Raw genomic sequence first — 27,145 nt, 5'->3', positions numbered from 1 at the left:
ATCTAGTTCTGGGTGTTCTGATAGCAAAATCATGGAAATTATTCAGGTGGGAAAAACATATCCTTGATCATCCTACTTAGCTTGATACCATCAGAAGAAAAAACAGAGCAGAAAAGATATTTTTTGGCAGTAAATGAAAAAAAAAATCATCGCTTCCCAATTAATTTGCAATGTTGATCAGAGTCCTGGTAGCTGTTCTTGCCCCTGCGTTCATCCAGGTGTCTGTGGAGATCCAGGGCTCTGCCCAATGGGGGTCCATTGATGGGGGATAGGGTAAAAGCAGTGCATGAAGCTCTTCCCACAGTCGGGGCACTCACAGGGCTTCCCTTAATGGTGCCTCCGTTGGTGTTGGGTCAAGTTAGAGCTCTGGGTGAAGCTCTTCCCACACTGGGGACACTCGTAGGGCCTCTCCCCAGTGTGGATGCGCCGGTGGGTGACAGGGGTGGATTTGTACTTGAAGCCCTTCCTGCAGTCGGGGCAGTGGAAGGGCCTCTCCTCTCTGTGAATCTGCTGGTGCACGAGGAGACTGGAGCTGGTGTGAAACCTCTTCCCACATTGAGAACACTCGTAGGGCCTCTCCCCAGTGTGGATCATTTGGTGGATGATCAGGTGAGACCTCTGGTTGAAGCCCTTCCCACATTCCCCACACTTGTATGGCCTTTCCTCAGCGTGGATGTTCTGGTGGCTGATCAAGTTGGAGCTGGTGCTGAAGCTCTTCCCACATTGCTCACACTCATAGGGCCGTTCCCTGGTGTGGATCCTCTGGTGGTGAATCAGGTGGGATCTCTGGCTGAAGCTCATCCCACATTCCCCACACTCGTAGGGCCTCTCCCCAGTGTGGATGCGCCGGTGGGTGACGAGGGTGGAGTTGTGCTTGAAGCCCTTCCTGCAGTCAGGGCAGCGGAAGGGCCTCTCCTCTGTGTGAATCCGCTGGTGCTGGAGCAGATGGGAGTTGGTCTGAAACCTCTTCCCACACTGGGGACACTGATAGGGCCTCTCCCCAGTGTGGATCCTCTGGTGGCAGATCTGGCTGAACCTCTGGCTGAAGCTCTTCCCACACTCCTGGCACTTGTGGGGTTTCTCCCCATCATGAAGCTGCTCAGTGACCACCAGCTCAGAGCCCCAGCTGAAGCTTCGGCCACTGTTCTGGCACAGGTTTGGTCTTTCCTCCCCAGAGCACCCTGGGAAGGGCTTGGAGCCCCTCCTCCTGCGGGATCTCTGGGGCTTTTCCTCCCCATTGGATTTCTGCGCCGTACGGCTGCTAAAAACACCCTCTTCCATGAGGTTCTCCCCTGGGGATTTGTCCTCCCTGGTCTCCATCCTCAGCTCCTTGTCTGGGGGAGGAAGGACAAAGAGAGGATGGGATTTGCCTCCATGCCAGAGGGAAGGGAAAGGAGATCCCTTCAGTGTATCCCTGGCAGGACGGCGTTGGCAGCAGGGTTGTCCTGCAGCCGGGGGCCAGGCTGGGCTGGGAGATGGAGCAGGAGAGAGGGGAAAAGGGGCACTGAGTATCTCCTCACCTGCCTGGCTGTGCTGGGGATCATTCCTCTTCATCACAGCCTTATCCTACATCCAGTCAAGTTCTGGGAATGGGAAATCCTGGTTAGGGGAAATACAAGCGATAAGCAAATTGAGTTTGAAGGTCCCTCTGCCCAAGTCAATCTCTAGAGGTCATTGGGCATCGAGGGTCCATAAAAACCTCTCAAACACCAAGATTCAGCCCTGAAAATGCCTCCCAGGAGTTCCCTGTCTCTGCTCTCTTCCCTTTGGTGTTCGGGGGTTCCCCCCATCCCAGCTGCTGGGGGTCACGCTTGTATTGTGGGTCCCCTGTCTACTCAGTCCCTGCCCTCCCCAGGCTGCTGGGAGTCCCAGGAATCGAAAAAGTTCCCGTCTTCTGCCTTGCCACTTAGGGATGCTGGGGAATTTGGAGGTAGGTCCTGGGGTCTTTTCTCCCCTTATTCTCTGCTTTGGGGTGCAGGGGGTCCAAGGAGTCCCCCCTGCCCCTCTCCAGGCTGTTGAGGGTCCCGCCAATGGCGGCGCTCCCCCCTCTCTGGGGTCCCCACTGTGGGCTCCTGGGGGACACAGGGCTCTGCTCCTCCAGGCTGCCTCTGCCAGCAGCTGCCACTGGCAACTCCCAGTGTCCCCCCAAGGGGCATTTTTCACTCAGCTTTGCAGTTCTTCATTCTCCAGATATTCCCCCTAAAAAAACCCAACCCAGGGACCCCACAGGATATCTGGGCCCAGCTCCCCCTCCCCAGTCACCTGTGGGATGGGGGGTGACCATCCCATGGGAGGGGGCCTGCAAATTCAGGGAGTGCTCGACCTCATGGTTCTTCTCTTTTCCCTGATCCTCCTTTGTCCCTCCTCTTCCTCTTCCTCCTGCTTCTCCTCTTCCACCCCTTCCTCCTCCTCCTCTCTAACCCCACCTCCTTCTCCTGCTTCCATCCCTTCTCGCTCTCCTTCTCCATCTCTCCTCTCCCAGCCCTCCTCCTCCCCCAGGAGCAGGCACACCCTGGGTGCCCCGTTCCCAAAGCCCTGGCAGCCACAGGAGGAGCAGGGATGGAACCAGGACAGGTTGGGATGGGCAGCGCGGGGCTCTCGGCTGCTCCGACCCGCTGGGGCCGGGGGGAACCCGGCCCGGGGAAAAGGAGAGGGAAACTGGGAAAACTGGGCGCTGCACATCCACACTGGGCCTTGCTGGGGACCCTGGCTGGGCACTTCCAGCCCTTGGGGCTCCTCTCGGGAGCTTGGATAGCTGGGAGGGGGGAATGCAGAGAGGGGTGGGGGATCCCAGCAGTGGCATCACTGGAAGGAACTGGGCTGTACTTCGTAACTGGAACATTACACGGGCAACTGGGAGTGACTGGGAATGACAACAAGCATACCGAGGGCAAATGGGATATACTGGCAGTGTCTGTGACCATAATGGGGGGACTGAAACCACACTGGGAACAGCTGGGACCACGCTGGGGAGACCTGTGAGCAAGTGGGAGTGACTGGGTCTGCACTGGGGGCAGCTGGACATGACTGGGACCGCGCTTGGTAGGACTGTGATTATATGGGAAGTTACTTGGACAATACTAGGAGCAACTGGGTGCAACTGGGACCACACTGGGAAGAAGAGGGAGCAACTGGAACCATGCTGGGGGTAACTGGGATCCTACTGGAATCACAGTGGGAGAGGCTGGGTCCTGCTGGGGGAGACTGGGATCATACTGGATCTTATTTGGGGACACAGAGGTTGCACTGAGGGTGACTAAGAGTGGTTGTGAGCATCTGGGATCAAGCTGGAAGCAATTGAGGAAAACTGGAAGGAACTGGGAACATGCTGGGAGCAACTGGGATACACTGGGAGAGACTGAAACCACACTGGGGGTAAATGGGAGCAACTGGAATCAGGCTGGATGATGATGGGAGCAGCTGTGCCCATGCTGGGGTCCTGCTGAGATCCTATTGGAACTGGCTGGGATCATACTGGGAGTGACTGAAATAGTACTGGGAGTGTCTGAGAGTGACTGGGATCCTACTGGACTCAGACTGGGAATGACTGGAAAGGTGCTGGAAGTGTACTTCCATGACTGGAAGTATACTGGAAGTGACAAGGTGCAACTGGGCCCACACTGGGAGTGACATGGAGTCACTCTGGGCATGACTGGAATCATACTGGGAATATCTGGAAGTTACTGGGGTGACTGGAACCCAACTGGAGGTGACTGGGTGCAAGTGGGATCATCTTGGGAGGCACTGGGATTACAGCAGGTGTGATTGGATCCTGACTGGGGGTTATTGGGAGTTACTGGGAGGAAAATGTGGACACCTTGGGAGCAACTGGCATCAACTGGAAGGCACTGGAACCATGCTGAGGGGAACGAGACCACAACTGGGGCAACTGGAAAAATACTGTGAGCAAATGGGACCACACTTCGGGCAACTGCCAGAAACTGGGATCATGCTGGAGGCAACTGGGAGTAACTGGGAAAGACTGGGGTCATTCTGAGGTAACCAGAACCTGACTGGGATAACTGGAATATACTGGGAGTGTCTGAAATCATACTGGGGGGAATGGAACCACACTGGGAACAGCTGGGACCATGGTAGGGGTAACTGGGAGTGACTGGGACCATGCTGAGAGGGACTGGGACTATTCTAGGGACAACTGGGAACATACTGGGAAAAACTGGGAACAACTGGAACTATTCTGGCAGCAACTGGCATCATAGTGGGAGCAGCTGGGCCAATGCTGGGTGAGACTGGGATCACACTGAGACTGACTGGACTCACACTGCGATTGACTGGGAGTGGCTGTGAATGATGGGAATCACAACGACACAAACTGGGAATGACTGGGAACATTCTAGGAGAGACAGTGATATACTGGGAGACTGGAAGTCATGGGGATCCTACTGGAGGCTACTGGGTTCATGCTGGCATTGACAGGGAGACACTGGGATTACACGTGAGGCAACTGGCATCATACTGGGATTTTACTGGGTGTGACTGGACCCTGCCTGTGGGTTACTGAGAGCTACCAGACCCATGGTGAGGATCAACAGGGGATACACTGGGAGACACTGGGAATGACAGGATGCATACTGGTGAAAACTGGGGGGTACTGGCAGTGACTGGGATAAAACTGGGAGCAACTGAACCTTGCTGAGGGAACTGGCAGTGTCTGGCAATGACTATAAGGGCAACTGGGATATACTGGGAGTGTCTGAGACCATGCAAGTGGTGACTGGGACCACACTGGAAGCCACTGGGAATCTGCTGGGGGTAACTCGGGGTGTGTGTGAGGGACTGGGGCCCTGCTGGGAGAGACAGGCATTATACTGGGAGACACTAGTTCTATACTAGGGGCAACTGGGAGAACTGGGAACACAGCAGACCATAGTAGGAGGAACTGAGAGCAACTTGGACCGTGCTGGGGGAAAACTGTATCATAATGGGGAATGATAGGGAGTGATTAGTGAAGTAATACCGGGAGCAAGAGAGATCCTACAGGGAGTGAGGGGAAGTGACCAGGATCATATTGGGACTGACTGGGCTCATACTGGGAGTGCCCAGGAAACTGGAACCACACGGGGGGGACAACTGGGCTCATCCTGGGAGCAGCCACTGCTGGCACTGGGAGCCCCGAACCCCTTTCCCGGCCATCCCGCCCCTCCAGCCCCAGCACCCCCCAACGGGGTCCCGGCAATCCCAGGGGTCCCCCCCTCTCGGGGTCCCCGCTTTGGGCTCCTGGGGCTCTCCTGTCTCTGGGGTCCCGCTCAGGGGGTCCCCAAAGCCCGGATCTCTGCCGGGCTCCCCAAACCCGGTGTCCCCCTGCCGGTCCCGCCGCTCCCCACGTGGCCCCGGCAGAGCTCGGAGGGCCCGGCCCGGGAAGCCCAACCCCCACCTGGGGGGACCCGCATTCCCCCGCCCCCCGCCAGGGCTCTGCCTACACCGGGACCTCCCAAAAACACCTCCCGGGGACCCCGCCGGGATATTTGGGGCGAGCTCCCTCTCTCTGGGCACCTGCGGGATGGGGCCAATGGTGTCCGGGCAAAGGAGCTGCCGATTCAGGGAGCGGGGAACGCACGTGGTGCTTCCTCTGCCTCCTCCAGGTCCTTCTGCTCCTCCTCTTCCTCCTTCTCTGTCCCTCCTCTTCCTCCTCCTCCTCCCAGCCAGGACACGATGGCCACGGGCTGGGTCACTCCAGGCCGAGCTCGGGGGAGCGTAAGTTTGGGGGGAACAATGGGAAGGGGGTGGGAGAGGGGGCACAGGGGGATGTGGGACCCACGGAGGGTCCCCCAGTTCAGCCCAGGTGTTGGCGCAGTCCCAGGGATCCCCAGTGCAGCCCCACAGGTGCCGTGGCAGCCCCACAGATCCCCCAGCCCCGGCTCCCCGCGCTGAGCCCCGCTCTGAGCCCCGCTCTGGCTGTGCCGCTCCTGCGGCATCTGCAGCTCCCTGGTGGCCCTGTGCCAGTGCCGCTCGTTGTGCCGGCTCTGGCCATCCCAAAATCCCGGCTGGGCTCCGGCCGCCATCCCCGGCAGCTGCGGCTCTGCCCGGCTCCGCTGGCAGTGGCGGCGCTGGAAGGGAATCCCATCCAGGGAGCCCATGGACAGGAACTGGGGGAAGCCCGAGCCGGGTTCCGACAGGGCCACAGGGAGGGAGCGCAGGGAGAGGAGAACTGGGGGGACACGGACATTTGGGGGCTGGGGGGGCATGGCTGAAGGAAAGGGGCAACGGGGAGAGCTGGGAGAGCAGGGAAGGGGCTTTGGGGCTTCCAGGGTTGCGAAAAGGGGTGGGTAGAGGTGGGATGGGTGGGATTAAGAGGGTTCCTGTGACCAGGAACGGGAGCTCCAAGCGTCCCCAGTGTCCCTACTCCCATCCAAATGTGGGGAAACCCGGGATGGTTTGGAATAGGGGTCCTCACTGTTGGGATAGGCGGGGCTGGGTGCTGGGAAGGGCAGGAATAGGGGTCCAGGGGATCTCTCTGTCAAGGAAAAGGGGGCTCTGGGGGCAGGGAGAGGCGGTGAATTATTAAAAAAATATGAATATCGCCCCAATGCCAATATCCAACTATGACGGACAAAAGACTCTCTAACAGTTTAAAGTTAGAAAGTGTATGTTTAATTACGATGCCGGGCAGCGTGCGGGATAGCTCCCAAACACGCGCGCTCACAGAAGATCACAGGGTCTTTTTATGTACAGAAGTATTGAATACCCAAAACACAAATGTATATTCATGACTTTAGTACATCCCATTCCCCACCTCGTATGGTAATTAGCCAAAAGCTATTAAGCATGCGTTGTTTGTTCTTTGAAATGGGTCGGTGGTTCTTTTTATGGGGCAGGGTCTCAAAATGATGAAGTGAGTCTTCTTCGCTTTGACTTTTTAACCTTTTAGTGTTGTGTGACAACTGAATCCTGTTTTCCCAGGAGTATTTGATTTATGAATTCATTGTCCTTCTTGAAGCCTATTGATTAGTCAGAATACACAAACATAAGTTGACAGGCCTCATGATTTATCAGTTCCTTAAATCTGGCTTCTGCTTATCCAAAGGGAAGTCTATCTGTCTTACTTCAGCAATATCTGTTTTAACTAAAATCTTTAATTCTTCAAAATTAATGTTTCAACTCTCACTTCCTCTTTAAAGTGAGTAAATTCTTTTACTCAATACATAGAGTCTTCTTCATCTATCCAAGTTGTACAACTAGTGTCTCTCAAGACTAATCCATACGCTTTCGATAGTGAAGTTAAGGCTGTTACTCTTTGTAGCATCCTCCAATTCCAAATAAGTATCACCACAGATAAAACTAAACTTATACTAACGAAAATAAGTAACACAACTGTAGGGTGGACTAAGGTATTTAGTATACCGGTTGCTGTCGGAGACCACCCAAAAAGCTCATTCCACCAATGATGAGATACATGTTCCTCAAGCCTTTTAAAAACTCCTTTGATGGTCTCTGTGTCATGGTGTATTGTAATTAACATCTTTTCCCCCCCTTCCTTAATTTCTTTTAAGATTTCTTTCAATTCAGGATGTCTCATCAATTGAGTGACTAGAGTCAGATTTATTCCTATGGGCACAGGCAGTATTTTCTCCACAGTGGTTATTGATGTGATACTACAGGTGCTTGATAGGAAAAATCACATCCCCTAATTCTAACAAAATTACAAACACACAAATCGAATTGCATCTCTTTTACAGTTTGGTTATCTACCCTTATGATGGGGCATGCTGTCCTTAGACAGACGCACCCCTGTCCTGTATACACCAATGAAGTTTTCTGTTTGCCTGGATGTGTTTCAAAGTGACAAATATGTTGGTCCGTATCCAAACAAGTGTCTTTGTCACCTTCTAATGTCCTTTCACATATGTATCCTAGTTGTCTCCTTGCAGTACAGGGTTCTAGATTAACAGTTTGCCATTTTCCTTCAATTTCTCGTGCCCACATCCTGTGTCCAGAAGGGTACAATACAGCGCCCTCATGGTTTAACCCTAAGGGCACTATTGGGTGTATTAGGTCCAGTGAGGCATCGTGTATGGTTAAAACAAAGGCTGTCACTATACTAGTCTCAGGGTTATAGGTGAAATTGACCAATACCCACCAAGACTGAAGCTCCTTCTCCATATCAGAGGCATTGTCCCAAACAATTTTGCAAATTTCGGCAGGAAATGTTCCCTCTCCACCTTCTCTGATAACTGCAGCAGCCACTGATTGCATCCACAGTTGTGCCTGAGTACACCCTAGAGCCAGTGAAATGTTTTCACTAGCTGTACTTAGCACGTTATTTATTGCCTCATGATCTCGCTCTTCTGTGTTTTCCCATTCTGGTAGTATTTGGGTCAATTTCCAATGATTGTTACCCAGTGCAAGTAGAGAGGATTGCAAAGGTTGCTGTAGTTGAACTAAATCATTCCCTACTGAGGCTAATTTATTCCTCAGTCCTTCTGAATCTATGGTATTTAGGACTCCCAGTCTTGTTCCTAGCAATCTGGTGAGATCCTTCTTACTTCTAAAATTAGAAGGCATACTCTTTTGGAGCCAAGTGGTCCAGTCCATAAAGGAGTTCTTGAGAGATGGAGCACATTCTGGTTATTTACTTGTACTCCCATTTCTACTCGTTTTAAAGACCACTTTGGGTTAATTATCAGCCCAATTTTGGTCTTATTGCACAGTCCTCTATTTTGAGTCTAAACTGAGGGCATTTACTCGAGTATTTGTCACAGCATTCAGGACTAATTCGGATGGGTCTCATGGGTGGGTGGTAGGCCTCATGGAACCCATCCTGTACAAATGCATACTTACAACCCCACACATTTCTTCCTTCCCACACACTTGCATTCGTGACCTGTAGCATCTTATTTAAAGCCTTACGAGAGTAAGCATTGTAAGCTCTCGCTTCACACTTGTTTATCTCAGTCACATTGTACCTACGTGGTATTGCCTTGATTCTTGTTATAGTTACAGTAATTACTGCAATAATTACAATTTTCTACATAATGTCCATGATAAATATTAGTCCATCTATTGGTAGTTCCGAGTGAGCTTCAGCTTCAGTTCGTTATCTCCTGGTGTGATCTTCCAGATTCCTTCTGGGGCTTTCTTCACTCGGGAGTGATGGATCCAGGCTTTCTGTTCTTTGATCTTGACTGCAGTGAAGGTAGTAAGAAGCACCTGGAATGGTCCTTCTCACTGTGGTTCCAAGGTCTTTTCTGCAAAAGACTTAACATATACATACTGGCCCATCTAATTCTCTGTTTTGAGCTCCGGCCACATATTTCTCAATTTCTCTAAGTTGTCTATTCAGGGCCTCCTTATGCCTGTGTAGGGTCTCTTCCCCTACTTGCATAGGTGTTGTTCCTTCTTGAACTGCATATGGCCTTCCATACAGTATTTCAAGAGGGCTTAGTTTCTCTTTTGCCCTTGGTTTTGTCCGAATTTGCAATAATGCCAATGGGAAAGCCTGGGGCCAGGGTAAGTTTACTCCTTGCCCCAATCTCACAATTTGTTGTTTAATCAAGTGGTTCATTTTTCCACTTGACCACTAGATTGAGGGTGGTATGGGGTATGCAATTCCCAATCTATTCCCAAGTGATTACTCATTTGCTTCACAATTTTTGAAATAAAGTGTGGCCCTCTATCTGAGGATATGGTGGCTGGAACTCCAAACCTCGGTATTATTTCTTGTAACAGTGCTTTGGTTACTTCTTGGGCCTTAGCTGTCCTGACGGGAAAGGCTTCTGGCCATCCTGAAAAAGTATCAGTTAACACTAATAGGTAACGATATCCTCCCTTCCTGGGCAGCTCTGTAAAGTCAATTTGTCACTGTTGCCCAGGTCCACAGCCCTTCCCAATTTGTCCCACTTTAGGCTTTGGAGTATTTTTGGGATTAGTTTGGAGGCAAAGGCTACACTGACGAGTTACTTGTATCACTGTGCCCTGCAATTTCCTGGCCATGATCCTTTCTTTTAAATGGTTATACAGGGCATCTATTCCCCAGTGTGTTTTCTCATGCTCCCTCTGTACTAATGCTCACAACAAATAGGAGGGTACTACAAGTTTCCCTTCTTCTGTTACAGCCCATCCCTCCTGGTTATAACTTGCCTATTCTGCTTTAATGAGTTTCTTATCCTTTTTATTGGATATTGGCTTACCCTCAATAGAAATTTTTCCATCTGGAATCAATGCTGCTTCAATTGTCTCATCAGGTATCTCACTTTTTGCTGCTTCTTTTGCCTCTCTATCCGCCAGCATGTTCCCCTCTTCCAGTTCCGAGCTCACCTTCTGGTGTGCTTTGATATGCATGATGGCTACCTTCTCAGGTAATTGTACTGCCTCCAACAGTCTCAATATTTCCTGTGCATGTTTAATACCCTTCCCTTGTGAGTTTAACAGTCCTCTCTCTCTCCAAATGGCTCTGTGGGCATGCACGACTCCAAATGCATACCTTGAGTCTGTGAAGATATTAATTCTTTTTCCTTCTGCCAGCTCTAGGGCTCGAATTAAGGCTATTATCTCAGCCTTCTGTGCAGAGGTATTCGTTGGTAATGGTTTGGACTCTATTACCTCTCTACTTGTGGTAACTGCATACCCAGCATGCCTCTTCCCACTGATGACATAGCTGCTCTCATCAGTAAACCAGGTCTCGGCATTTTCCAGCAGGCTATCTTTCAGATCCGGGTGACTGGAGCAGGTGGCTTCAATGGTCTCCAGGCAATCATGGATCACTGGTTCTCCCATACTTCCGCTGAGGAAGGAAGCTGGGTTCACAATGTTAGTTACCACAATCTCAACATCATCCTGTTCCACCAGTATAGCTTGGTACTTCAGGAATCTCTGTGGGGAGAGCCAATGCCCCCCTTTCGCTTCCAGGACTGTAGACACTGTGTGAGACACTAGCACCGTCGTCTTCTGGCCCAGGGTGAACTTGCGTGCCTCTTGGATGTTCACTGCCACTGCTGCAACGGCTCTGAGGCACCCTGGCCACCCCCTAGCTGCCGTATCTAGCTGCTTAGAGAGGTAGGCAACTACCCTTCGATACGGGCCCAGGTTTTGTGCTAGTATCCCTAAAGCGATCCCTTGCTTCTCGTGAGAAAACAAAAAGAATGGCCTACTTACATCTGGAAGTCCCAAGGCTGGTGCTGACATGAGGGCTTTCTTTAGCTGGTCGAAGGCTCGAGCTGCTTCTTTGTGCCACTGAAGATCTTTGCTTCCTTCCGTGCTCAAGGCATACAGAGGTTTAACAAGTAACCCATAATTATAAATCCACAGTCTGCACCATCCTGTCATGCCTGAGAAGGTTCTCAGTTCTTTCACTGTCTGAGGCTTTGGGGTGTGGCACATTGCCTCTTTGCGATCTTGCCCTAAGGTTCTCTGTCCAGCACTCACTTCATAGCCCAGGTAAATTACTGTTTGTCTCACCATTTGGGCTTTCTTCTGGGACACCCGATACCCCTGCAGGCCCAAAAAGTTTAGGAGGCTTACCGTCCAGTCCACACATGTTTCCTGGGTCTGGGTGGCTATTAGGAGGTCATCCACATACTGGAGCAGCTGTCCTCCTGGTGGAGGTTCCCAAGACTCCAAATCCTTTGCAAGCTTTTCCCCAAATATGGTGGGGGAGTTTTTGTCCTTTTGAGGCAAACACACCATGTGAGCTGAGTTTTTCGTCCAGTTTTGGGGTTCTCCCACTCAAATGCAAAGATTTTCTGGCTGGCTTCATGGAGAGGGAGGCAAAAGACAGCATCTTTCAAATCTAAAACAGTAAACCAGGTTAGTTCAGGGATTAAACGAGTTAACAATATATAAGGGTTAGCAACTACTGGATACAAGTCTTCAGTCATCCTCTTAACAGCCTTTAAGTCCTGTACTAGCTTGTATGATCTGCTAGGCTTCTTCACTGGCAAGATAGGAGTGTTAAAATCAGACTGACACTCTTTTAGTAGTCCTATCTTCAAATGTTTTCAATAATTGGACTAATCCCTTCTCTGTCTTCCTTCTTTAGGGGCTATTGTTTAACTTTTACTGGCTGCCTTCTTTCTTTAAGTTTGACCTATACTGATAGTGCACTCTTTGCCCTGCTTGGTATGTCAGAAACCCACACCCCAGGAAACACTTGATCTAATATTTTCCTGAAATTCTCTTCTTCATTGGCAACTTCAATTTTATTGGTTATCATTATTAAGCTTAACAGTTCTACATATTGTTGATCTTTTACCTCCAAAATAATTTTTCCATTCTTAAATATTATTTTTGTCTCCAGCTGCTCTAGCACATCTCTGCCCAAAAGTGCAGATGGAGCTTTAGGCATATAAAAAAAATCAATGAATTCCCCATTGTTTTCCAATTTATATTTCAATGGTTTGCAAAAAAATAAGGTCTTTCAGATTGGCCAGTCGCTCCTTTTACCATAACATAGTCATTGGTTACAGGTATTAGGGCCATATTCCGCACTGAAAATGTTGCCCCTGTGTCTATTAAGAATTCTCTCCTTTTTTTCTTTTCTTTTTTTTTTTTTTTTTTTTTTTTTTTAATGCTTTTTGATCTTATTCTAATTCTTAAGTTTCACTTGGTATTCTTCTGGTACAAAAATATGCTGGCCACACTCAACTTTAGGAATTTGTACTGGTTTCTTTAAGATCTTTGAAATTTCGTTTTCTAGCAACTCAAATATTTTACTGCTGCGTGGGCTTATAGTTCCACTCTTAGGTACTAGCCACTTGTACCCTTATTGGACCCACGAGCCTTGACAGAGTGCACCACGAAGCACAGTCTACTGATTACAGTAGCAGCCCCTCCTTGGGCAGGGGAACTCTTCTGAACCAGCCTCCCAATTCTTGTGCCTCCTATTCCTGGGCATATATCAAAATCAACACGAGAGAGAAAAAACAAAGAAACAAAACTAAACAAAAACTAGTTTGTTAACCTTAAAAAGGAGAAAGTTAGCTGTACTTTCAGCTGTTGAGGAAAGAATTACGGTTAAAAAGCAAGAAAGGAAAACTCTAAACAAGGCTCGAGGCATAAAAAGCAAAAAAGATTTTTTTCAAAATAAGGCTCGAAGCATTACCTGTTGAGAAAAGAACTTATGGTTAAGAAAAGGATAAACGTCTTTTTATTAAAGCAAACAAACAAAAAGCAAAAACAGACAAACGAAAACTTTTCCAATCAGTCAGGCACAGTTTTAGGCTTGCAAAGGAAGCAGCCAAGGTGGGGGGGAGATCCTCTATGACTCTGAATACATTCTTAAAATCCCACAGACTTCGGCCAGGACACAGCACAGACCCTCCTGCAGGAAAGCGGGGGCGGGGCTGGATCCCACACTCCCCCTTCGCTCTTCTGCAGTCGCAGCCCAGGACTACAGCACTTTGAAGATATTATCACACACTCTGGCAATTGCAAACTTCACAAACAGATAAGAATACTTCTTTTAACCAAAAACGTCCTCTCGCCAAAAATCCCTCGGCGTTTTACAAGGAGCTGGGAAACATAGCCTTAGGCTGTAAGTTCAGCCTGTTGTCTGACTACCAAGGTGACACTAAGTACCCTTGATCACCGGCTATGTCAGGCATGGATGCGAAGAGACGAAAAAAAACCTCCTTGCCTCTTTTGTTCCCCCCCCCCCTTTTTTTTTTTCTCTCTCTATAAACAGTAAACAGCTTATTCACTCACGGCCCTTTTCTACTGAACAACAAACTAATTGAAGTCACACTATCAGTTAAACGATCAAAACTAGCACACAGCCTTCCCAAATCCCTCCGCCTTCTCCGACAGAGGTATCCCTCCGCCAATGAGCGGGAGTTTTAAAATCTCTTCCGTGTTGCAGAATTTCCAAAAACAGAGATTAGTAGCACATTCCAAAATTACACAAACCGAAATGACTACTTCACAAGCTTTCACAAACCGCAACACAAACGGTACAAAATTGATTCGCAATCACAAAACCTCGGGATCACCAAACAGACACAGGTCTGTCTGCAATACACACACATCCGGCGCACGGGACCACGACTCAAAACGGGACCCTTTGCATCTCAAAACTCAGGCTAGCCCCTCAGATTATGCATTAGCAAGGTGCACCTTTAAGCTACAAGCCGAAACCGGAGCTAGTACTGCTTTAAAACCAACAAGACTCAAGACCGGCGGCTCTGCTGCTGCCGTTGCTGCCCCTCCACTCGGGATGCAGCCACCAACTACCAGGTTCTTTACCTGGAAACAAAACAACCATCTACAATACTCGGCGGAGTTTTTCCAAAACTCATTCAGGCCGCTGCTTTGCATAAGACGTCTCTTATGACTTACAAGCTGCCTCTATTCAAAGGTACCTGTCTTCAGTATTTGTTCTTTATTTTATTTTTTAAACATACCTTTTTGTCCGTAGTTCCAGCAGGCTCTGGTCTGTCTCCAGGGGTGTCAGGGGGGTCGCAGGAGCCTTCTACCCAGAAAATCCTGGGGGGCGCCCAAAAGGGTCCTAGACCCCGATGGCCCCCTCGGCGAGAGAGAGCGTCTCCTGGCTGGCTCGCCAAAATGAATTATTAAAAAAATATGAATATCGCCCCAATGTCAATATCCAACTATGACGGACAAAAGACTCTCTAACAGTTTAAAGTTAGAAAGTGTATGTTTAATTACGATGCCGGGCAGCGTGCGGGATAGCTCCCAAACACGCGCGCTCACAGAAGATCACAGGGTCTTTTTATGTACAGAAGTATTGAATACCCAAAACACAAATGTATATTCATGACTTTAGTACATCCCATTCCCCGCCTCGTATGGTAATTAGCCAAAAGCTATTAAGCACGCATGGTTTGTTCCTTGAAATGGGTCGGTGGTTCTTTTTATGGGGCAGGGTCTCAAAATGATGAAGTAAGTGAGTCTTCTTCGCTTTGACTTTTTAACCTTTTAGTGTTGTGTGACAACTGAATCCTGTTTTCCCAGGGGTATTTGATTTATGAATACATTGTCCTTCTTGAAGCCTATTGATTAGTCAGAATACACAAACATAAGTTGACAGGCCTCATGATTTATCAGTTCCTTAAATCTGGCTTCTGCTTATCAAAAGGGAAGTCTATCTGTCTTACTTCAGCAATATCTGGTTTAACTAAAATCTTTAATTCTTCAAAATTAATGTTTCATTACCTGGCAGATACCTGTCTTCCCAAACCAAGACAATGGTGATGATGTTGACGATGGTGATGGATGTTGATGCCAGTGATGACATTGACCATGATGACAAACAACACTGATGTTGATAGTGACATTTACAGTGATGACAATAATGATGTTGATGATGACAATGATGACAATTGTGGGAATGCACAAGATCCATCAGTCACCGATAGACGATGATGTTGATGATGACAATGACAGTGATGAAAATGACAGTGCCTCTGTCATTTGACATCCTGTTCATGCCGCGCTGTGGGAAGGTGCTGGGATGTTGATGGATGTCGATGACAGTGATGTCAGTGATGCCAGTGATAATATTGACGATGACAATGATGACAATGACGATGCCATTGTCCCCAGACATCCTGCTTGTGCTGCACTGCCGGGAAGGTGATGGGATGGTGATGATGTTGACAGATGTTGATGATGATGTCAATGATGACATTGACAATGACAAGAATGATGACGATGATGACAATGACAATTATGACAACGACAGTGCCATTGTCCCCAGGTGTCCCGTTCGGGATGGTGCTGGGATAGTGATGGATGTCGATGACGGTGGTGTCAATGATGCCAGTGATGATATTGACGATGACAATGATGACAATGACAATGCCACTGTCCGCAGACATCCTGTTCGTGCTGCGCTGTGGGAAGGCGCTGGGATGGTGATGGATGTTGATGACAGTGATGTCAGTGATGCCAACGATGATATTGACGGTGCCAATCTAATGATGGCAATGATGTCACTGTCCCCAGGTGTGCCGTTCGTGCTGCGCTGCTGGGAAGTTGATGGATGGTGATGACGTTGATGATGTTGATGGATGTTGATGATGTTGATGATGTCAATGATGATATTGACAATGCTAACAATGATGATGTTGATGATGACAATGACAATGATGACAATCGTAGTGCCACTGTCCCCAGGCATCCCATTCATGGTGCGCTGTGGGAAGGCACTGGGATGGTGATGACAGTGATGTCAATGATGCCCATGATGATATTGATGCGGCCAATGATGTCACTGTCCCCAGGTGTGCCGTTCGTGCTGCGCTGCTGGGATGTTGATGTTGACGATGTTGGATAGATGATGATGATGATGATGATGATGTCAATGATGACATTGACAATGATGACAATGATGATGCCAACGATGTCACTGTCCCCAGGCGTGCCGTTCGTGCTGCGCTGCGGGAAGGCACTGAACGAGCGCAAGGCCGAGGTGCGGCTGCAGTTCCGGGAGGTGCCCGGGGACATCTTCGCCCAGCAGTGCAAGCGCAACGAGCTGGTGGTGCGCGTGCAGCCGCGCGAGGCCGTCTACGCCAAACTCAACACCAAGAAACCCGGAATGTTCCTGCGGCCCGAGGAGTCCGAGCTCGACCTCACCTACGGCAGCCGCTACAAGGTACCCCAAACGGGCTGGGGACGTGGGGCTGGGGACACGGGGACACGGGGGTGGGGAGATGGGAGTGGGGAGATGGGAATGGGGACACGGGAATGGGGACATGGGAATGGGGTTGGGGACATGGGGCTGGGGACACAGGGGCGGGGACACGGGAATGGGGCTGGGGACACAGGAATGGGGAAATAGGAACGGGGACACGGGGGTGGGGACATGGGGGTGGGGACACGGGAATGGGGGTGGGGACACAGGAATGAGGGTGGGGTCATGAAAATGGAGTTTGGGGACACAAAAATGGCGTTTGGGAACACAGAAATGGGGCTGGGGACATGGAAATTGGGGTGGGGATAGGGAAATAGGATTTGGGGACACAAAAATGGAGCACTGAGACCCAAAAATGGGGTTTAGGGACCCAAAAATGGAGTTTTGAGACATGAAAATGGAGCACCAAGAGCCAAAACGGGGTTTGGGGACCCAAAAATCTAACATTAGGACCCAAAAACGGGGGTTGGGGACATGAAAATGGAGCATTGAGACCCAAAATGGGGTTTGTGCACCCAGAAACGGGGCTGGAACGCCAAAATCGCAACACTGAGACTCAAAATTGTAGTGTTGAGACCCCAAAACCGGGGGTGGACACCCCACATCTCAGGGGGGTCCCTACACCTGGAGGGGTTCCCAAAACCCACCTGGGTACCCCCAAATCCCAGGTGTTCCCCACACACCTGGGGCCACCTCAAACCCAGAGGAGCCCCCAGAATTGCCAAACCCCACACCTGGCAGGATCCCCCCAAAGCCCAGGTGTCCCCCCACACCTGGGGGTGTCCCCCACACCTGGGGGTGCCCCCAGACCCCCACCCCCGACCACCCCGGTGCCCCCCAGGATGTGAAGCTGCCGGACGCCTACGAGAGGCTGCTGCTGGACGTCATCTGTGGGAACCAAATGCACTTTGTGCACAGGTGAGAGGGGACAGGTGACACCTGGGGACAGGGGGGACATGGGGGACAGGTGGGACATGGGGGCAGGTGACTCCTGGGGGTCAGGGAGGGCATGGTGGGGACAGGTGGGTCATGGTGGTGACAGGTGGGACACAGTGACAGGACTGGGGACAGGAGGGACATGGTGGGGACAGGTGAGACACAGTGACAGATGTGACGTCGTGGGGGCAGGTGTGACTTGGGATCAGGTGGGACATAGAGGGGAGGGCACAGGTAAGACATGGGGACAGGTGGGATGTAGGGGGTCAGGTGACCAGTACACGTGAGACCATTTTGGAGGAGCTGAAGAGTCTGGGGGGGGACAGGTGGGACGCGAGGGGGACAGGTGAGTCCAGCTTGGGGAGGGCCAGTGGGAACAGTTTAGAGGGACAGGTGGGACCATTTTGGGGGCCCAGGTGAGCCCTGGGGTTTCCCAGGTAACCCTGGGGAGAGCCCAGGTGAGCCCAGGTGAGGTTTGGGGGAGTTTTGGGGTCCCCCAGCTCAGTTTTTTGGGGTGTCTGCCCCCCGCAGTGACGAGCTGCGCGAGGCCTGGCGCATCTTCACCCCCCTCCTGCACCAGATCGAGCAGCGCCGCGAGCCCCCCATCCCCTACCCCTACGGCAGGTGAGACGGGGGGGCACCTGGGGGGGGCCTGGGGGTGATATGGGCTGGACTGGGGGGCCTGGGGGGCTGAGGAGTACCTGGGGGAGAACCTGGGAGGGCGGGGGGGGCGGGTACCTGGTGCAGGACTTTGGGGGTCTGGGGGACACACCTGAGGGGGAGGGGCTGGTCCCGGGGGTCCTGTTGCAGATTTGGGGGGTCCCAGAGATTCCACTGGGGGGTTGGGTTGTCCCGGGGATTTGGGGGGATCCCGGGGGTCTCACTGGGGATTTGGGGGGATCCTGGGGGTCTCAGTGGGAATCTCGGGGGGTCCTGGGGATTTGGGGGTCCCGGGGGTCTCACTGGGGATTCGGGGGGATCCCGGGGGTCTCACTGGGGATTCGGGGGGTCCCAGGGATTTGAGGGGATCCCGGGGGTCTCACTGGGGATTCGGGGGGTCCCGGGGCTCCCCCCTGACCCCGTGTCCCCCCTTTCCAGCCGGGGCCCCCCCGAGGCGGACGAGCTGCTGCGGCGGGCGGGGTTCCTGTACGAGGGCACCTATCGGTGGGTGCCGCCCCCCGGGCCCGACCCCCACCCCTGACCCACGGCTGGACCCCCGGACCCAGGGGGGGACCCTCGCAGGGGCCTCTCCAAAAACACTCCAGGGCTCTGGGCTGGGGGTTGGTGCCCCACGGGACCCCCCGTGCCCCATAATCGCCCCGATCCTACCCCATGGACCCCTCAGTCCCGACCCATTGACCCCCCCTCGCCCCCAACACACTCCAGCCCCCCAAAAACACTCCTGGGCTGGGGATGACCCCCAAACCCCCCCGCCCCATAGAGCCCCCCAGCCTTGCCCCATAGACCCCCCCTGGGCCCCCCAACCGCCGCAGCTGGGACCAAAGCTCCCCCACCCTCCAATCGAGTCCCCGAAGCATAATTACCCCTCCCCCCCCGCGCTGGGAGCAATTAATGCTTAACGCCAATCAATTAATCAATTACCTCGCCGTTAACCAGGACCAATTAAACCCACCTTTGGCTAATTAATTACCACCAGCACCTTCTAATTGCCCCCAGGCACTTATCGGGCAGACCCCCGCCCCCCCATGGCACTTATGGGGCAGAACCCAAACACTTGGGGGGGTCACGACCCCCGGCACTTTTGGGGCACCATCCCCACTGCGGGGGCGGGGGGAGCCCCTGGACCCCCAACGGGGGCGGTGCTGAGGCGCAGGGGCGGGGTTTATGCTAATGAGGAAGGGGGTTATGCTAATGAGGAAGGGGGTTATGCTAATGAGGAAGTGTTGCCATTGCCATGGGAACACTGGAGGGGCGGGGCCAACAGGCCGGCAGCCAATTCAGAGGCAGCAGAGTGGAAGGGGTGGGGCCAAAGCAGAAGGGGGCGTGGCCTTGCCGTAGCACCGGTGTCGCCGCTGTCGCCTGAGTGCTCAGCGGGGGGATCCACGCCCGGAGCGTGTCAGGGACAGGCCCAGGCGTGGGGACACCGGGACACCAGGGCTGGTGGCACTGTCTGCACGCTGTCCCTGTGGCCTCGCCCCCAGCCGCTGAGGGGGCAGCAGCTCTGAGCCACCCCCTGATGGCACCGAGGGGCCTGGGGACACCGCGGGGGGCCGGGGGCTGGTGTGACACCGCGGGGCCTGAGGGAGCCCAGGAGAGCCGAGGGACGGGATGGAACCTCTCTGAAGCAGGTGTCAGCCCTGGCAGAGCTGGGCCTCGCGGAGCCCCGGGGCCACGGGGAGCTGCCAGAGCTCAGGGTGGAACCCAGGCCCCCGTGTGACACCGCTGGGCCCCGTGGGAGCCAGGAGAGCTTTGTGACACAGTGGAGACTGATGGAACCAAGTGTCCCTTGGGACACAGAAGGGCCAGAGGGAGCCCGGGAGAGCAGAGTGAGGTTATGGCACCTCATGGCACCAAGGCTGCAGAGTGTGACACAGAGGGGCCTCGTGGAGCTCAGGAGAGCCCTGTGAGGCTCTGGGCCAACACGGCACCAAGGTTCCCCTGTGACCTGACAGAACCTCCTGCACGCAAGGGACCATTTTCCCCTGTGCTTGGCACTGGTGAGGCCACACCTCGAGTGCTGTGTCCAGTTCAGGGTGTCTCAGTTTAGGATGGACACTGAGTGCTGTGTCCAGTTCAGGGTGTCTCAGTTTAGGATGGACACTGAGTGCTGTGTCCAGTTCAGGGTGTCTCACTTTGGGATGGACACTGAGTGCTGTGTCCAGTTCACGGTGTCTCAGTTTAGGATGGACACTGAGTGCTGTGTCCAGTTCACGGTGTCTCAGTTTAGGATGGACACTGAGTGCTGTGTCCAGTTCAGGGTGTCTCAGTTTAGGATGGACATTGAGGTGCTCGAGTGTGTCCAGAGAAGGGCAATGAGGCTGGTGAGGGGCTTGGAGCACAAACCCTGTGAGGAACGGCTGAGGGAGCTGGGGTTGTTCGTCCTGGAGAAGAGGAGGCTCAGGGGAGACCTCATCACACTCTACAACTCCCTGCCAGGTGACTGCAGCCAGGTGGGGGTTGGGCTCTGCTCCCAGGCAACCACTGGCAGAAGGAGAGGACACAGCCTAAGGCTGTGCCAGGGAAAGTTGAGGTTGGACATCAGGAAAAGATTCTTCATTGAAAGAGTGATTGGGCACTGGAATCGTCTGCCCAGGGAGGGGGTGGAGTCCCCATCCATGAACGTGTTAAAGAAAGAATGGACGTGGCACTTGTCCCTGTTTGAAAGACAGGAGTCTGCCACAGGAGGCGGGAACCTCCTTTGAAATAGAGAATGTGACCCCCTTCTCTGCAAATTATCCTAACTTTGAAATTCAGGGGCTTTCAGGCAAAGAGATGGGAAAAGGAATAACAGTTCTTCAGTAGTCTGTGTAACAAGGCAAAGCGACACAGACCCCCGAAGGAGATCACCTGATTGTAGAAATCTCCCCCTTTATGTACCTTTCTCTGTACCTGACATAACTGAAACTAGACTGAGACCCAACAGAAGTGAGCAGAAGGAAGGCACCTGCTGGCTGGCCCAGCTGCAGTGCTGCTGCCCGCAGGTTCCACCATCCGGTCACCGTCCTGCTCTGTCCACGCGTCTCTCCAGCCTCACTCCCGGCTGCCTCTCATCCTTCAAGCGATTTCCAACCATGCAGCCTGCAGCTGTGCCTTTCCCACGGGGCCTTCCCATGAGAACAAACCTTAAACACTTCTACAGTTATAAACTAAAGCCTTCGTCTCCCCCCTCTTTTTTAATTAAGCAACAAAAACCTGCTAAGAAAAACCCAAACAATTTCTAAGACGTTAACAATAGTGGTAACAAGAATAACTATTAACAGAAGCCTGCTAGGAAAAACCCAAACAGCTTCTAAGACATTAATAACAGTGGTAACAGTCAGAACTATAGCAACCTTTCAAAACCTAACACAGGCATACAACCTTGTAACTATGTGCACATAGAATCGGGAGGGTGAGACAAAAGGCCGCACACACGCTGAGGGAATCCATTTAACTCGGTGGCCTGTGGAGACACAGGCATAACCTCTCCCCATGTCAAGAAGTCCATTCTCCAATCAGTAAGTCCTTTATCATCACAGGAGCTTTGGGATGAGGCTTTGTGTCAAAGGAGCTCTGCCTCTCACCTGCCGTTTGTCCTGTATCATCACGATTTAAAGAATTGAGAATGTATAAGGCCTTGGTTAGTCTGTTGTGAGGGCGCTCCAGTTCTGCCTTTCTTTGTTTCTCAAGCACGGTTTTCAAGGTCTTATGGGCAATAGCTTGCCCTGTGGGCGAGTGTGGAATGGCTGTATGGTGAGACACGCCCCGCTGCTGTAAGAAGTGATGGGTTTGCTCTGAGCTGTTTGCTCTGAGCTCCATTGTCTGTTTTGATGGTATGTGGAAGGCCTAGAGTGACAAAACAGATGAGGCAGTGCCAGAGAGCCTTGGAGGGAGTCACACGGAGTTCTTTGAAGTCTCCCCCACACAGCATTTCTGGTCACAGTTTCCCCTCATTCCGTGATCTCTGCTGCCTGGGGTTTTTACTCTAGGGAAGCTTTTTGTTTTTTCCCTCTGTCAGCACTCAGAGAGTCCAGCACAACATCCCTGCACTCACCGTGGCCCTCCAGAAACCTGCCTGTTGGCAGAGGGCTGGCTGGACACATCTCCCTGTTTGCAGGCGGGAAAGGGCAGGGCACAACAACCCGGTGGGTCCAGCAGAGGTGATGCTTGTGCTTCTGTCAGCAGAGCAGCTGCTGAAGGCACTTTCAGAGTCTTCAATCAGACCTGCTGGTCACTCCAAGTCACAGCTCGGGGTTCTCAGTCACTTGTTCAAGGAGAGCTCCTTTTGCATTTTCCCGATTCCCCAAGAGTATGAAATTGAAATCACAGACTCAGGGAAGCTCCTTATCTTTATAGTGATCCCTCCCTTGATCTTTCCCTTGCAAAGTGCCCTCAGCAATGTCCTGGAGGTGATGTAGAGCTGGGAGAAGACCTGACCCACAGAGACCCTCCTGAAACCAGAAGCCCCCTCTCCTGCCTGGGCACCGCTGGTGGCACACGAAGCTTCCCAGCCTGCAGCCATGCCCAGGGAGCCCACACACCCCGTGCCTCCGGCAGGGCAGCAGGGAGGCTGCAGGCTGGGGGCTGTGCCAGCTCTGGGACATCATTCCAGGCAGCTGCACTGCCCTGCAGGCAGACACTCACCATGGCAGGGGCTGCCAAGCCTTGGCTCCGAGGGAGCTCTCCTGTGTACTCCCAGCCCAGACTGCCTTTCCCCTCTCTCTGCCTCCCACCAGATGCGAGGGATAACCCTAACCCCAACCCTAACCCTCCCACCAATGGAGGCATCTCATCCTGGGTTTGCGTTCCCAGCGTTGGAGGAACACCCAGTTCCCATCCCATACCTTCCACTGAGCCACAGCAGGTGAGTTTCCTCTTGCCTCTGTACGTGTGTGCCCAGACCAGACACCTGTGTGTGAGTGTGTTCTCTCAGCTGCCATGGGAATTAATGAGCACAGAGGGCAGGAGTGAGCTGGTCCCAGGTAAATACCCAGGCACAAATGCCAGAGGTGGTCCCACGTCCCCAGGAAAAGGAGCAGGTTCCTATGGAGGACTGTAATTGTCCTGGCATTCCCTGGCCAGGCAAAGCAATGGGGTGCCAACGGCCTGAAGGAGTTTTGGACAACTTCTTGGGTGGGCTAAGAAAGGTGATTCTCACTGGGACTTGGAGCTGACCAACAGGGAGGAGCTGGTCAGGAATGGGCTCAGCAGTGTCCCCCTTGGCTGTCCCGACAATGAAATGGTGGGGTCTCAGGTGCCAAAAGGCAGTGAGCAAGGCCAGCAGCAGAGCGTGGGCCAGGGCACTGCAGAGGAGAAGAATTTGATGTGCTGGGACACAAGAGGTGCCATGGCAAAGGCAGGTCTGAAGGCTGAAGGAGCTCAGGAAATCTTAAGAGGTCCTGCAGGAAAGCCTCCTGCCAGGACAAGAAGGATGCCTCCAAATCCCCATGAAATAGGCATCCTTCTCCCGAGGCTGCCTGGCTCAACAGGCACAACTCCAGGACAGAGAGGCAGCAAACAAGAGATGGAAACGGGGCAAGTTGCAAAGCAGGGATTTAGCACACCTCGCCCCAGGATGTAGGGATGAAACCAAAAGCAAAGCTCCCAGGGGTTTGAGAGATGCTGGGAAGGGCAGAGGAAGCACCAGGAGGTGTCCAGGAATAGAAGGTCCTGCTGAGGGACTCTCGCCCATCCTGGAGCTCTGGCACAAGTGGGCACTGGGGCTCCTGTGGGCATGTCAGCCTTCCTCTGGGAGGGATTGGGCTTGTCCATGGCACGGCTCTAGACTCTGAAGAATCTCCTTGAAGCCAGGCTGATGAGCTAAATACGTCTGCATTAATGCAGAATTGGGTCTCCAAAATCCATCTGGTTTGAATTTGTCTCCTTAGGTTGAGACCTCTTTGTTTTGACTACATTCCTGAAGTCTCAGCCTAGGAGTTCAGGGATTAGGGGAAATTGTCAGGATGTTTACATTGGCAAAATCTCTGAGGGTGCCAAGGTCCCCCTGCACTCAAGGTCCCTCCTGAGAGCTGGGATGGGTGAGGATGGCTCATCCTGAAGCACAGTTGCTAAGGGGATCATGGAATGATGGAATCATAGGATGGGTTGGGTGGGGAAGGACCTTTAAAGGCCATCGAGCCCAACCAGCTGCCATGGGCAGGAACATCTCCAACCAGGGCGAGCTGCTCAAAGCCCCGTCCAGCGTGGCTCTGGATGTTTGCAAGGATGAGGCATCCAGCCCCTCCCTGGGCAGCCGGTTCCTTGCTTTCACCACCCTCCGTGTAAAAAATCTCTGCCTCTGGTGGGATCCCTTGGATGACAGTGTGAGGAGCAGAAGGCCAGCGCAGCTCAGGGAAGGGAGAGACTCATTCGATGGCACTGCTGGCCTGGGCAGGATTACCACGGCTCAGAAAGGCCACAGGCAGGGCAAGGGAAGCCAAACCCGGGCCAGTGGTGAGAGAGCAATCAGGGCTGGGCTGAGGGCTTGAGAGAGGATGAGGAGGATGAGGAAAGAGGACTCCCTGTCCTTGCCTGCCCAGAGGGTCCTTCCCCAAGAGCTTTGCAAGTGCCTGAGCTCTTGGTGCCCTTGGCCATGGCAGTCGTCTGCCCCAGTGAGGTCTGTGAGGAGACAGGTTGTCCTTGGGGCACTGGGGCTGTGTCCTTGCGGCCCTGGGGACGCTGGGCACCGTGACACTGCTGTCCTTCCCTGGGCATGGCCCAGCACAGCCCAGGCTGCTCCAGGGAGAGCCCTGGGCTCTGGGAGGGACAGGATCGCCCGTCCCAGGGAGCAAGATTCAGGCCTTGGCCCTTCCGCTCCCTCAAACAAAGGGTTTGCTCAGCACCAGAGCCAGTGCCCAGTGCCTCTGCCTGCAATCACAGCCTCCAATTCCCAGCTGTAACGAGGCCCTGGGGAGGCTACATCAGAAAGGGCTTTCAGTGGCAACTCTTAAGGCTCCAAGGCTCTTCGGGTTTTTCTTCTGACTTGGATTTCTTGAGGGACTGCTGCTGTCTCCTGTCAGGATCTGAGGATCCTGGACTCAGGACACCAAATCCACCCCAGGGCTCATTCAAAGGAAGAAAGGCCTAATGAGTCGTTACCTTCCCAGCCCTTTGTCAAGTCTTTAAGACTTGTACAGCTAATTAGAGAGGTTCGAGGACGTGAGATGAAGGTTCCAATGCCCATTTTGAAGGGGTGAGAACAGCATTGTGCAGCTGACACCGATCCAGGGTATCCTAAGGATATCCTAAGGACCCATGGAGAAACAGTTCCTCATGGCCCAAGACGGGATGGAGAACTCTGCCCATCTCCCCCACCCCCGGCCCTTTGTCTCAGTGACCACCTGGGACCTGCCTCACTTTCTGTGACATGAGACTTGTCCACTGAGTTCTGTAGTGACGTTACAGCTCCTCTGCACCAACTTCCACCTCCTTTCACCCTAGATCTGGCTGCCAACAGGCACGGAAGGGTTTCTGCTAATCATAAAACAGAAAAGATGTTAGTTAAAAATAATAACAACAAAAAACCCCATAAAAACCCCAAACTATAACCACCAGCAACAAAAGAAACAAACTAACAAGCAGAACCCCAGAAGCCCACCCAGCTCCAGAGGTGGAACATGCAAAAGAGCCGACACAACAAATGATTCCCACATCCTCCACGACCCCTGCAGGCGGTGCCCCTCGGGCAGGTCCTGCCCAGGGACCCCTCACAGCCCCACGGGTCCCGGCCCCGCTGGGTTTGACAGGTCCCCTCCCAAAATGCCGAGTTCAGTTCTGACCCAGCATTAAAAACCCCAAGACTAAATAGCAGATTCCAGAATCCTGCAAAATCCCGCCCAAGAACATTTCGCTATAAAATCACAAGTATTAACAAAAGCTGAGAAAGTCAACAACGTTCGAAAACAAGCTTCAAGCACTTGGACTAGAAGAGCTCAGGCAATAAAATGAATTGGAATGAACCCTCACTTTCTAACATGTGAGCAATGCAATGAAGGATTTATCTTAATTTTACTGTAGCCGCTATTAATAAAGTGCAAGATTTAAGAGTCTCGAAAAATAAAAATAAATAAATAAAAAAGACCCCCCCACTATACCAAAAAGACAAACCTCATTTTTATTTACTGTCATGAAGCTCCTGAAAAAACAATCAAATCATCCTGCAAGTTCAGAGGTACAAAAGAAATCTGACTTGAGTTTCTGCACCAAATCACAGCAGGGTTTGTCCCACTGGCCATTCAGAATGGGAGTAAATGAACGAATCCATATTTTCCAAGATATTTTCCATGGTCATCCTCCATTTCTTTAAGGCAGATTGCACCAAAGACTGATTATATTCTGCCTGGGAAGAAAGATGCTTTGAGTTATTTAAGCTTTGAGGTGCATTTAAAAATGACTTTCACTAAAGTCAGATAACTCCCAGGCTTGAAGGTAAGGCTTAAATAAAATTAGCCACTTGCCTGCAATATTTGCAGACAGAACACACTGAAATGCCCTTTCACAGGAAAATCTAAAACAAATCTTAAATCTAATTCTGGCCAACACCAGCCGGAGACAAGATGAGAGCTGTTACCAATTCTGAGTTTGGTTCCCAAAGTGATTGACCCCAAAGCCTGCGATGAACTTTGGCAGAATTGTGCACAGCGGCTCTGAAACCCGGGCCCGCAATGACAGAAGTGTTTGGACCTGGGTGACGTCCCTTCCAGCCACCAATTGCACAGTGACAGCTGCTGCTCCCACAGGAAAATGGGCTTTGGGGTCATTGGAAGCACCAGCCCAGCCCAGTGCCTGGCTGCATTGTAATGAACAAGAGATTCACTCAGCCAATATATCGAGCAACAATCAATTTATCAATTCATTAGTTCAAATGATAAAATGTGAGCAAAGCAGCGTGCTGGGTACAGTGGGGGGTTCCCGAATGCTGAATTTTGCTGGTATTTATTGCCC

At 52.1% G+C, this 27,145-nt stretch overlaps 1 protein-coding gene and 1 pseudogene across 1 annotated transcript; one reads left to right on the top strand and one right to left on the bottom strand.

Annotated features, from left to right (window-relative positions):
• Positions 1-327: 327 nt before the first annotated feature.
• The window catches only part of LOC136303663 (uncharacterized), a 265,948-nt pseudogene continuing 239,130 nt past the window's right edge, over positions 328-27,145 (bottom strand).
• LOC136303637 (glucose-6-phosphate 1-dehydrogenase-like) lies at positions 15,971-19,145 on the top strand. Its single transcript, XM_066207236.1, has 5 exons — positions 15,971-16,070; positions 16,332-16,567; positions 17,448-17,524; positions 18,074-18,166; positions 18,641-19,145. Exons 1-5 carry the CDS (start codon positions 15,971-15,973, stop codon positions 18,741-18,743), a joined length of 609 nt encoding a protein of 202 aa, XP_066063333.1. The 3' UTR covers positions 18,744-19,145.

This window comes from Chamaea fasciata, unplaced genomic scaffold (assembly GCF_029207755.1).
Source record: "Chamaea fasciata isolate MVZ Bird 193981 ecotype frontalis unplaced genomic scaffold, bChaFas1.0.hap1 SCAF_40, whole genome shotgun sequence".
Classification (NCBI taxonomy): Eukaryota; Metazoa; Chordata; class Aves; order Passeriformes; family Sylviidae; genus Chamaea; species Chamaea fasciata.
Note: the sequence above shows the minus strand (reverse complement) of the source record. Positions and strands in the feature narration are given on the sequence as shown.

Coding starts and splice junctions, on each gene's coding strand:
- LOC136303637 (XM_066207236.1), top strand. CDS start 15,971: ATGATGTTGATGGATGTTGATGATGTTGATGATGTCAATGATGATATT. Junction 16,071..16,331: donor CAATGACAATGATGACAATC/GTAGTGCCACTG, acceptor CACTGTCCCCAG/GCGTGCCGTTCGTGCTGCGC. Junction 18,167..18,640: donor ATCCCCTACCCCTACGGCAG/GTGAGACGGGGG, acceptor CCCCCTTTCCAG/CCGGGGCCCCCCCGAGGCGG.